At 45.3% G+C, this 13,066-nt stretch overlaps 1 protein-coding gene across 3 annotated transcripts in view; it reads left to right on the top strand.

Moving 5' to 3' along the window:
- PRKN (parkin RBR E3 ubiquitin protein ligase) overlaps positions 1 to 12,531 on the top strand; it is a 602,317-nt gene extending 589,786 nt beyond the window's left edge. For all 3 annotated transcript variants that reach the window (XM_088666303.1, XM_035108599.3, XM_088666302.1), the window contains 2 exons: positions 10,591 to 10,708; positions 10,938 to 12,531. In XM_088666303.1, the coding sequence (XP_088522429.1) occupies positions 10,591 to 10,708; positions 10,938 to 11,047 (228 nt within the window). In that variant the 3' untranslated portion in view covers positions 11,048 to 12,531. The remainder of the gene's footprint in view (positions 1 to 10,590; positions 10,709 to 10,937) is intronic.
- Positions 12,532 to 13,066: the final 535 nt, after the last annotated feature.

Here is a 13,066-nt window from a genome sequence, read left to right as displayed (position 1 = left end):
AAATGGCAGTCTATAGACCCAGGTGCTTGTTGCCTACTGGAATGCTGTTGCTTCCTGCTGCCTGTTGTCATTACCACTGCCACCAGGGGAGCCAGAGCTGGTGGGGCACAGGGGTCTTCCCACCAGAAAATACAGTGCCAAGGTGTGTGAGAGTACTTGGGGTGTGTGAGAATCCAGCCCTATCCGGACTTCAAATTTAAAATCTCCCCAGATGAGGAGGACATCTCCCCCAGGACCCCATGAGCAGAGACAGGTGGTCAACCAGACAGGAACTTCAAAACTGTCATCAAATTGCCTGGCTAGCTTAATGAGAGTATAGTTGTGTAGAGGAGCTCATAGAAGCACCTGCTTGGATCAGGGCCTGGCTGAGAGCTAGAAATGAGTGAAGCCTCTGATTCATGTACTGTATAAGCTCTCAGTCAGAGCTACTTCATTGCTGAAACAAACTTCTCTCTCAAGTATCAGCCTTCCTGACCTGGGGATACAGACATGGAGCCAGCCCTGCCCAGTGGGGTTCAAGGAATAGTTTAGAAGGAGATCTGAATTCTAGAAGTTTGAGAAATAACGGGCTTCCGGTTGACCACGCCATCTTGCTCAGACGGGGGTCCGCACAGCGGAGCGGACCTCGGCGCTTCAGAGGTGGAGGGAATCGTTCCAGCGAAACGAAACCTCCTTAAAAGCCCCAAATCGTGCTTTTTGGGGACAGATTTTGCCTGGCGGCGCCAAAAGCGGGCTCTCTCCTCCCCGGATCGGCTTTGTTTAAGCCCCCGAGAGCGAGGAGGTGAACCGCGGCGGACAGGCTGACATTGCTGCTCTGAGAGTGCGAAGCTGCGAGTCTGGGAAGTGGAGGTGGCCAATTCTTCAAAGAACATTCAGCAAATGAATAGACTGTGAGTAATTTGGATTCTTTGGAATGTAAATTAAGGCAACAATTTGGACCTGGGAGAGAGGGGAAAAGAGGAAGCCACCCCCCCCCCACGGTAACATAAGAGACAGTAAACAGAAACCCGAAGCCGTAAACAGAAGATTTTAACTTAAAAGGATTCCTCAAAGGCATCAAAGAGAATCTCCCCTAAATGCAGGGTAAAAGGGGAGAGAGACTGTTGTGATTGCCCTGCAGAATGAAGTTAAGACTAAGAAAGACCTTTCTTTTTCTCGGGAGCCGGCAGCCCAGAAAACCCAGTGAGCTGACCAGGATTTATAGTTAAATTTTATTTCTATCTTTATCTCTGGACTTTTTGGGAATTTTTTTTTGGTTTATATGCTTTTGAAATGTGAGTTCGAACTTTATTTTTAAGAATGCAGCCAGCTTGTTAAAATGGAGTCGAGAAAATAGACTGCGATCATATTCCACCCCATGTGACAAGTTTTGACCTTGACAGGACTGAACTATGTCAACAAAAAGGTACCCGCCTGAGTTTCAGCGGACTGTTTTGACCTTAATGTGGGAAACAAGAATAGAACTATGTCAAGAGGAGACACAACGGCTAGTGTTACAGCAACAATTCCAGATTGTGATGACAGAATATGATTTCCTAGAAGATGAAGCTTTTGAAACTGAAGAAGATGAATGTGAGAATGACAATGATGACGACTGTGATGATTTAACACAAAATGAAGCCCATCACGAAAAAAATGATGATTTTACTCTACAAAAAGTTGGATGGAGTGCCTCCCCTTCGAGGGGGGCACGACTGGATTTACTGGAACTCCAGAATGACCACAGGGAAGAAGGAAAAATTAAGCAGAGAAGAGAAGAAGCTCAGGGGTCTGATATGGAGGCCTGGATGGCAAAAGACTGCAAACAGGGGGTGGGGTGAAGGGAAAGTGAAGTGGTGATTGTAAGGATGGGTTAATAGGACTATAACTGGACTGCCGACTATGGAACTTGCTGGATTGGAGGGGTGGAGCAGGTACTCGGGGGGAGTAAGGTTAGTTTGGGAATAGTTATAGGTTTAAAAAGTGAATTGATTCTGGAAAAAGGTGAAAATATGGAGGCCTATAGAGGGGTAAAAATTAGGCACGGGAAGAAAAAATGGGAGTTTGATTTCTCAGTGATTGGACAATAGGCGAAAATGATAATAGTTTAAAAGTGGTATAAGATATAAAGGTGTATGTTATAAAATATGAACTATGAAACTGTTGAAGATGATAAATAAGGGAGGAAAACCGGGGAAGGGTGGGAGGGTGGGGAAGCCCACAAAATATGGTTTAACAATTATGAATTTAACAATTATGATGAATTTTTTTTTTTGTCTTTTTTCCTTTTTGTCTTTTTTTTTCCTCTTCTCTTTTTTCTCTTTTTCTCTTTTTGTATTTTCTTTTTTTTTTTGGTATGACAATAGATGGTTGGATGGATGAACTCCTGCGTACTGCCCTGGTTCACTGGAGCTCCCTGGTGGCAGGGGGGGGCTTGGGGGGCAGGGGAGGGGGAGGAGGACAGAAACCCAATCATAAAATGGACCACTTCTGACTGATCACCTGCGTGGGATACTTCTGTGGCAGGGGAGGACCCATGGAGGGGGGTGGGAAGAAGGTGGAAAAGGTGTTTATGTATGTACCATCTTTTGTAATTTGTAAAAACCAATAAAAATTATGTTAAAAAAAAAAATAGAAGTTTGAGAAATAACTTTTAGATTAGATTTCTTACCTGCCCTTCACCATGAGGACCCAGGACAGGTCTCAACAATTTAAAATTATGATATTAAAAACAATTAAAAGAGATTATCGTCAAGAGAATGGGTTGGGTCCTAAAATATGTATCTTGGGTGTCAAAGGCCACAGTGACGAGGTGTGATGTCAGCATACAAAGAAGACTACATAATGTAGATGCCAGACGCACCTCTATGGGAAGGGAATTCCACAACTTAGGGGCTACCCTTTCTCCTGGGCCGTCACCTCTTCAAACATCAGAGGGCACTGGAAGAACCAAGGGGGTTTTCTCTGCTGATCTTAACATCTAAGACTGTCTGCAGGAAGAGAGGAAGTCTTATTTGGGGCCTAAAAAGGTGTTACGGATTATGTCTATGTTTTTGCACTCAACATAGTTGCTGAATTGGCCATACTATTGATTTCATTATTGTTGTTGTTGTTGTTGTTGTTGTTGTTGTTTGGCCTTGCTTTCTTCCTCTAGAAACTTACAGAACAGTGTCATTAGTTAGCACAGATGTGGCCTCTTTGAAAGGCCTTTTGGGATTGTATTTAGTTAAGACACATTTCTGAAAAGTTTGTCAGCTTTTTCTTGCCAACAAACTTGCATTTAATTCGCTACTAAGGACACTTTTGTGGTTGGAACTAAAAAGGGGGACTTAATTTAACAGCATAAATTGTTTCTCCTAGTACTGAGAGAATTTTCAAACAGGATGGCTTCTTTGGGCTGAATATCATTATCTTTAAAATTCATAGTAGTTCTGAGGCCTGTTGTTCACCCTATGAGGCTAAATGCCAAACTGTGGGTAAGATTATTTCAATACAATTATGCTGAGATAATGTCAAGACCCATTAAAAAGCCATAAACATGGAGATACAGCATGATGGGGTAAAGCAGCGAGCCAATTTATATATATTAATCCTAATGAAAAAGAAGTTCTTTAAAGTTCAACTTATTGGCAGTGGAATACTGAGAAATTCACTTTCATTTGTGCTACAACAGTAATGTGATCTTGAAGCTGAACACACTTAAATAGTTCAGCAATATGGGCCCAACACTTTCACCCACATCTCAGCAATATGTGGTTGTGCTTATAGTTGTGGGAGTAGGGGGTTTCACTCTGGTCTTGCATGAATTTGTCCTTCTGAAATCACAGGATCAAAAGTAGGCATGATATGCCAAAATATATGTTAACTAGTGGAATTCAGCCCGTTTAAAAACGGGCGCTAGAACGCTGCTATCGTGCAGCGCCGGCATGGGACGGAGCTTCGGAGGTCTCCGTCCCATGCCGGCGCTGCGTGGTGAGGCGGCGGGGGGGGGAGGAGCACTTCTCCCCCCCCCCCGCCTCACCGCGCACCTCCTGCATGAGACGGGGCTTCGGAGAAGGTCTCCGAAGCCCCGTCCCATGCCGGCGCTGCGTGCCGAGGCGGCGGGGGGGAGGAGCGCTTCTCCTCCCCCCCCGCCGCCTCACCGCGCACGCCAAGCCAGTCCCCGAGCCGAAGTGCGGCGCGGCGGGTGCTTTTCGCCGTTTGCCTCCCCCTTCGCTCCGGGAAGGCAAACGGCAAAAAGCCCCCGCCGCGCCGCACTTCGGCTCGGGGACTGGCTTGGCGGCGGCGGGAAAAAGGGGAGGAATTCCTCCCCTTCTTCCCGCCGCCAAGCCAAAGCCGGCTTCCCTCGGCGCCCGCTGCCGCTTCGGCTTCCTCGGGGAAGGCAAGCAGGCGGGCTGTCTGCCTGCTTGTGTTCGCCGAGGAAGCGCCATCCCATGCCGGCGGTGTGCGGCAAGGCTGCCGGGGGGAGCGCTTCTTTCCCCCGCCACCTCACCGCGCACCTCCAGCATGAGACTGGGCTTCGGAACGGCGGTTGGCGGAGCGGCGGTTGGCCGTTGTCTCTCTGTCCAATCCCTGTTTCCCTGGGGGACATGCGCAGTGACCCAGGGACACACGGGACAGCTTGGACGCAGGGACAACTTGCACATTATTATATAGGATAAGTCCTTCATCTCAGATATCAATACTTGCCTATCTGTACTGAAAAGGTGACATCAGGTTTTTTCCCCAAAGCAGTATGTACAGTATATACAGACCCTCTGCTTCCAAAAATTGCATTTACTTTTTCGGCAGCTACCATAAAGTAGGGCTGTAGCTCAGTGGTAGAGCTTGTGCTTTACTTACAAAACGTCCCAAGCTGAATCCCTGGCATTTCCATATGAGACTGGTGAAAACAAAAACCTTGTCTGAAACATGGAGGAGCTTCTGCCACTCAGTAAATGACAGTGTGCTAATGGGCTGAAGGTCTAACCCAGTATAAGGCAGGTTGCTACGTGTGTGTTATGATTGATCAACATTTGCTGTGTTGGATGTACAGGACTGCAGAGGATGGGCAGTTATGAACTACTTGCGTAGGGACCTAGAGAAGCTTGCTATAAGAAAACAATAATGCATTATGTGTGCTGAATCCTCCAAAAAGCCACAGCTAGGAGGCAAATAAATATATGATTTGTTTAAAGTTGGGCAATGCCAATTGCCACCAGATGTGGCATGATGACCAAGATAGCTTTGATTTCTGTGAGTTTTCCTTGACTGTCTTGTTAGTATAGGGCTGGCCCGGGACATTTTACTGGTAGAAGCAAAACAGATAATAATGTGCAGCAGAGGCGCAAGATGAGGGTACCAACAAGCAGAGGGCACACTGCAAGGAGACTAGATGTGCTGCCCCTCCTAGATTTCCAGATCCTGCTGCCCTGAGGCAACTCATGGGCAGGCTGGTGAGATCTGTGAGAGAGGGAGAGATGCACTTGGGCAGAGAGAGAGAGAGGGAAGGAGGGAGAGGCATGTGTTTCTATGAACTATATATTTGCAGTGAGCCTGTGCATGAGAGAGAGAGAGTGTGGCCACCTTGTATATTTTTCCTGTTACTGCAGATTGCCCCCTGTTATTAGACAGCAGCAGCATCACTGTGTGAGAGAGATAGAACAATATTGGGTGAGCTCCACAATCGAGGCCAGCAGGACATAGCAGACTTCCCATGGTAAACCTAGTGTTGTCTGGGTTGGGGGGAGCAATGACTGTTCTCTCTCTCTCATTTTCTCTTATGGCCCTCATAGCAGCCATGTTATATTATGCCACGCTCCCCGGGTAGCAATTTTGTGACTGGAGCCCACAGCACGTTCTTGATATTCAAATGTGCCTACTGGTCCAAAAATGTTGTTGACCTGTAGTATTACTTTTTAGTATTGCTGTTGAAGACTAATATGGCCACCCCTCTAGAAATGTAATGTTTATTGTAATCGTGTACATACTTCTCAGGACATGTCAAAGGAGAGTTTCCATCGTGTATACACTGAAAGAGAGAGAGATTTAATCATTCAGTGACTTGAGGGCTTTTCCGCTTTACTTTGGTGCATTCGTAGTATTTTACCACATGGTGGCACTATGTTACTAAAGAGAACACATTTGAGCTGAAGAAAAATTGTTTGAGGCCTCTCTTACTCCTTACAGGAATTGAAGTGATCTAAGGATTTATTAAATGCTACAAAACCGTTTTCGGGCCTTCTGCCTTAAAATTTTACAATGTTATTTTTTGACAGTTTGAATTTTATCTGCCATTTTGATTCCATTTAGAAAGTATTTTGTGTGTTAGGTGATATATGCCCAGTGCCTGCTAGAAGCTAACTACCCTAGCATTGCCAAGTATTTTCTATTCTATGCTTACCTGCACATATATTTCAAGATTCTTCAAGAGATGGCATCATAATTTGGCACTAGTTGCAAAGGTATGTAAAATGGACTGTTTGCAGTATTTGCTCTCCTATCCTATTGTGAAAACAGTCGTTTTGTGAACTTCTTCAGATGCATGTGGGGTGATCCAGTAGAAGAAGAAAAACACCCCCACTTCCTCACTCATACAGTCGCTCCTAGGGTTCCACTCACTTGTGTGAAGAAAGACGAGGGGGGCAGGACAAATCCTGTGTACACTCAGGCCAAGGACCAGCTGACAGAGGCGTGTTTCATCATTTAAATCAAATCAACAATCATAGTTGGAAAAGAAAGTCTTCCCACGAGCATCTGCCTAACCACTGTCTAACAGGATGCTAGACTAGATGGACCTTTGGCCAATGTACACAGGATTTGTCCTGCCTTTCTCGTTTTTCCTCACACAAGTGGGAAGCCAAAGAGGGACAACACAAGTGAGGAAGTGGGGGGGTGCTCCCTCTTCCACTAGATTACCCCACATACATCTGAAGAAGTTAAAAAAATGATGTTTTTAATGTAGCCACATTCTTATGTCAAGATCAGATGTTCCTAACACGATGATATATAGGATGTCACCCAAAGTGGGCTTAGGGTTTCTGCTATTTATACACTTAAAGCTTCCAGACCCTTAATTTTTTTTTGGGGGGGGGGTGGAATTCAATCACATACTGGCAAGTTCAGGTTGCACAAGTAAAACTGATTTGGTGTTCTTGTGAAACAAACCAGCCCCCCCCCCCAAATTCTACTTTTTGCAATAAGGAAAGGGATGAGGAAATGCACTGCAAAGTTTGAGATAACATTTGCTTCATATAACCTACCCACAAACTTTGTGCAAGCTAGTCAGGATGAATGCTCTATAAACAGGTTCTCTGGAAGCATCCTTAGTTGTTCTAGTAACTTTCTGGCACAGACGCTAAACATTTCCCTTTCAAATATTGTAACATTTATTTTACTGTAGTGTGAATCATTTCTCCTTCATGTAAAAGCAGGCTAGGGAAAGGCAGAAGGTTCTGTTAATCATTCCAAAGCATGTCCCAATAGCAAAACAATAAGTTCTGCAGAACAGGTTGATGAGGAGAGCTTGAGCATCTAGAATTGCTTTCAGCCTGCAGTTCTTGCCATCACCAGAAGATGGCAAGAAGTTCATGACTATTACTGTATAGTCATTGCTGACCAAGCGATGCTTCTTGCTTGTTGAACAACAGCTGTCTAATCTGTTTTGCTGCAGGTATGCATGATTGAGAAGGCTGGTCTTTTACACATAGGTGATGGTTTTCTATAATCATATAGCAATGCATACAATTTCATAATTTGGCTTCAGTGTGGGATTTTGCAATGAGCTTTCCCAAAACAAGTTAATTGTGGTGGTTCCTGGAAGATGGTGAATATATAAGCTGGCCTCATTTGTTTTGCTAAGATAATAATACCCAGTCACGCAATACCATTTATCAAGTTACATAACAACAACAACAACAACAACAACAATTTATTATTTGTACCCTGCCCATCCGGCTGGGTTTCCCCAGCTCCTTGGGTGGCTTCCAACAAAGATTAAAATACATCAAAATGTCACACATTAAAAACATCCCTAAACAGGGCTGCCTTCAGAAGTTTTCTAAATGTCAAGTAGTTGTTTATCTCTTTGACATCTACTGGGAGGGCGCCACAGGGCGGGCGCCACTACCGAGAAGGCCCTCTGTCGCAGCGAGGGAACCGTCAGAAGGCCCTTGGCACTGAACCTCAGTGTCCGGGCAGAACGATGGGGGTGGAGACGCTCTTTCAGGTATACTGGGCCGAGGCCATTTAGGGCTTTAAAGGTCAGCACCAACACTTGGAATTGTGCTCAGAAATGTACTGGGAGCCAATGTAGGTCTTTCAGGACCGGTGTTATATGGTCTTGGCGGTCGCTCCCAGTCACCAGTCTAGCTGCCGCATTCTGGATTAGTTGTAGTTTCCAGGTCACCTTCAAAGGTAGCCCCACGTAGAGCGCATTGCAGTAGTCCAAGTGGGAGATAACTAGAGCATGCACCACTCTGGTGAGACAGCCCACAGGTAGAGTCTCAGCCTGTGTACCAGATGGAGCTGATAGACAACTGCCCTGGATACAGAACTGATCTGCACCTCCATGGACAGCTGTGAGTCCAAAATGACTCCCAGGCTGCGCACCTGGTCCTTCAGGGGCACAGTTTCCCCATTCAGGACCAGGGAGTCCTCCACAACAGCCCGCCCCCTGTCCCCGCAGAACAGTACTTGGAGTTTTCAGCAACCACCCACTCAATCACCTTGCCCAAGAATGGAAGATTTGAGACTGGGCGATAGTTGGCCATATTGGCCGGGTCTAAAGATGTTTTTTTAAGAAGCAGTTTAATGACTGCCTCTTTCAGTGGGTCTGGGAACGCTCACCAAGATTCACCACCCCGCAGACCTCATCACCCAGCCCTTCCTGGCTTGCTTTTATTAGCCAGGATGGGCAAGGATCAAGGAGACAGATGGTTGGTTTCATGCATCCAAGCAGCCTGTTCACATCCTTGCGGGTAGCAGATTGAAATTGATTCCATGCAACTTGACCAGACAAAGCTCCAGCACTCTCCCGCCCCGGCCCTGCTCCCACGGTGGTGTCTGCCTCCTTCCGAATCTGAGCGACTTTATCTGCAAAAAACTTTGCAAAATCGTTGCAGGAGATCTTGGGGTCTTTACAAGGCCCCGATGGTGAAGATGGTTCTATTAAATTGCGAACCACCTGAAAGAGTCTCCTGCTACTATTTTCTGCAGATGCAATAGAGGTGGTGAAGAAAGTCTTCTTCACCGTCGTCGTCGCCACTTGGTAGGCTCGACGTTGAGCTCTAGCCTGTGTCTGGTCTGATTCAGAGTGAGTTTTCTGCCACCGGAGCTCTAGCCATCTCAGCAATTGTCTCAGCTCCGGGGAGAACCACGGGGCTGTCCGGGCTCCATGCAATTGGAGAGGGCGCTTTGGAGCCAGATAGTCAATAGCCCTGGTTAATGCCATATTCCAAGGGGTCACCAGGGAATCAGCTGAAATGCCATAAACAAAGATACCACTCTTTGGAAACCATTTGGATCCATTAAGTGGCGGGGGCGGACCATCCAAATTGGTCCCACCTCCCTGCAGAGGGGAAGAATCATGGAGAAGTCCAGTTGCACCAGGAAGTGATCTGACCATGACACTTATTTGTTTCATTTTTACTTAGTGTCAGATCACCCATGTCACTAGAGGTGAAGCAGCTCAGGCAGGGAATCCTTGGTATAGAGGGGAGGTCGGTACACCAAAAGCAATCCTGTACTGCCCCTATTGCCCAACTTCCAGAACATACACTCAGAGAACTGGGTCTTCCCAGTAGGATGCCTGATGCAAGCTAGTGACTTCCTAAAAATCACTGCAACACCCCCCTCCCCGCCCACATGACCTGGGTTGCTGTGCGTAAGAGAAACCTGGTGGACAAGCAGCAGCTAGGACAGGCCCATCTGCTTCATCCAACCAAGTCTCTGTTACACATGCCAGGTCAAGTCCTCCATCCACGATCAAGTCATTGATGGCAATAGTCTTATGAATCATTGACCTAGCATTGCACAGAAACACCTTCAAGTCATGTGGGTTTCCCTTGTTGATTCCAGTATCTATCCGGTCCAGACCAGACCCAGAGGCAAGGATAGTCTTCAAACAACGACTAAGCCTGCCTCCTCAATAATGGCATGGTCTGGTCTTAGCATAACTCCTCTTCCTGCCTATGATCACTGAGATCGGATGTCCCAGTGCATTCCCCACCCCCGTGGAACTTGCCCCAACCATTCTGTTGGCTGAGGCCCACTCCCACGCATCCCTGATCCCACCCCCTATAAACAAAACAGAAACTATACAACAACCAATAAAACAATAAAAAAACAAAAACATGGTTCACTCTTCAACAATGGTGGTGATATTCTGGCTTATAGCAGAGCTTTCTTCACATCTTCCTTACAGAGAGAATTCAGTGTGTTACAAGACTCTATGTTGGCTTTGTGGCAAGAGATTAACAGGGCTGCTCCTCTGGAAACTGCTTCTCTGGTCAGGTGGAAGTAATATCTGCCCTCCTCATTATCTGCACAGGAGGATCAAACTGAAAGAAACAGCCACATGTCCTATTTTCTGCTTGAGCAGCATTCTGTTCATCTTTTCCTCCCCCTTTACAGGGATATGGAGTTGATGAGCATGCAGCCCTACAGGCTCGATGGGAAGAGGCATCCAAAGAAACAATCAAAAGAACAACGAAGCCATGCCCTAAGTGTCATGTTCCAGTGGAAAAGGATGGTAAGTTTATTGATCAGTATTGAATCAGGGGAGGGATGTCAGGCCCAGGGGCAAAATGTCGCACTAAAGCCCCTTGGTCTCTCCCTGGACACCCTCTCCCAAGCCACACCCTCAAGCAAAGTAAATTCTAAATATTATATGCCGATTATTTTAATTTTTGGTCATCCACCCACTTTTGCCTATGAACTCATTTGCAATTTCTTATTTTGGTTTTTGGTTTTTCTTCCAGGTGGATGCATGCATATGAAGTGTCCTCGGCCTCAGTGCAGATTCGAATGGTGTTGGAACTGTAGCCTAGAGTGGAACAGGACTTGCATGGGCGATCATTGGTTTGACTGATCACCAAACAACACTGTAAAAACTGCTCATATGACAATATGCTGGGACTCTAGAACGCAGACCCACAAGCACAGCTCCTTCTACCAGGGTCAAATCCTGAACTCCTTGCTCAGGGAGTGAATTCCTCATTAGCCCCAGATTAAGGAATTCACCCAATAAAAACACCTATTTATTAGCTCAGATATGTAGGTAAATGAACAATTGTTTGTTCAGATGGCCCTTATGCTTCCTAAATTCATGATGACACGTGAAATTTGGAGGGCTCATGCTTTCATTTGTTCTGGTACGTTACCCCTTTTTCCACCAACGAGCCCTAGTGGTGTTCCCCCTTTGGGGAAATAGATAGTGTTACCAGTACCAGTTTATCTCTTTAATGGGTTTGTTCTTTGATCTAAGACTGGATCACTTTAAGTATTTTATTGACCACACTTGATAAAGACTTATGCTGAAGTGGCTCACTCAAAGCTGTTTTAACCACTATGGTTTTATATCAGTCACTGTTCCAGTTTGTTGCCGGGCTTAGTTCTTCACAACTATGCCTCAAAAAGAGTGACCTTTTCACATTTTTTAGAACAGCCCAATCTCTTCTCAGACAAGTTTTCAGTTGTAGCATAGCAGAAATTGTAGATGCTACATGTTGGGGAACTGTTTAGCATGATTTCCTATAACATCTGCATTTTCAGCATAAACTATGATAAGTCACCTAATATATTAATTCCACTTTCATACACCATGTTTCCATGTCAAGATCAGTGTTTTTAAGTTACCAAAGTCTGAGTTTGTTTAGGCACAGTTTGGCTGATCCAGGAAGGAATTTGATGCCTGCTGGATACTATGTGTTGGTGATGAATGATGCCTAACAATTTAAGAGTGGAATAAGACAGGATGGCAACAGACCCATGTCTTCATATGCAGGCTGCCACCAACTAGCTGTAAAGCAGGATGGGGGTGATTAAGAAAAGTGACAGACAGAAGGGGATTTCCTAGCCATTCCTCTACCTGTTGCTTTTCAGCCCATGACCCCTTCCCAAACCTCTGTTTCCTTCCTAGTTGGGCTTATTTCAAGTCTTGGAACCCAGTTAGGAGAGGGAAGCTTGGGAAAGGCAGCTTCAAAAAAGATCAAATGTGGAAATTAGCAAGCACTTCCCCATCAGGTTAATGTGTTAACATGAATAGCTTCACACTGACAAATGGAAGCCACTCTTTTAAGAAATTGACTTATTAGGTGTCTGAAATTATGACTGCCAAAAAAACAAAGAAAAGAATGGGAAAGGGTTAGGGAATAAGCTTCTGTACATGTCATTATCAGAGCCCAACACGAACTCTTCCTCATATCAGCGAATCTAGTTTTCACATAAATAAGATGCACAATCAAAGACGTTTGCTCTCATGCTGAATCAAATCAATTCTCTTTGTGATGTCTGGCTGAAGAAATTCAGGATAAGGATCAAAAGAAAATAATAAAGTTCATATGTTTACTTTTCCAGGTGTTCTCTGAACATGTTATTACATCACTTTTGAATCTCTACAGGCTGGATTCTGTTTAAGTACTCCGTGCTCTTAAGGCCGTTCAACAGATACAAGGAGAAAACACAGAGTGCATACTGTAAAATGTAGTAAGTGTTTGAACTGCTTCCTAGGTTCAAGTTGTTTTTGCTAGAAACAACTTCAGGAGAAGGGAAATTGGAGCAGGGAAGCAGCACACCACACACAGATCACCCTCCAAATCACCCTCAGATGGTTACACACACAAACACATCACACTAACACACATTTTGAACTCTGCATACATAAAACAGTTTGGGAGGGAATCTGTTTAGAGCTTATAAATGGCAGGCAGGGGAAGAGTTAAGTACCTTCTCTTCTCCCTCAATCCCCACACTGCTCTGCTTCAAATTCTCTCTTCCTAAAGCTGCTTTTCAAAAAAAGCAGAAAAGGACAGCATTGGGGACTCTCACATTCATGTTTGCATATAATGTGAAGTCAGTGCCTCTGTTGTCAGTGCTCCAAAGCTTATTT

This window comes from Zootoca vivipara, chromosome 3 (genome assembly GCF_965207765.1).
Source record: "Zootoca vivipara chromosome 3, rZooViv2.hap1.1, whole genome shotgun sequence".
In the NCBI taxonomy this organism is placed as follows: Eukaryota; Metazoa; Chordata; class Lepidosauria; order Squamata; family Lacertidae; genus Zootoca; species Zootoca vivipara.
Note: the sequence above shows the minus strand (reverse complement) of the source record. Positions and strands in the feature narration are given on the sequence as shown.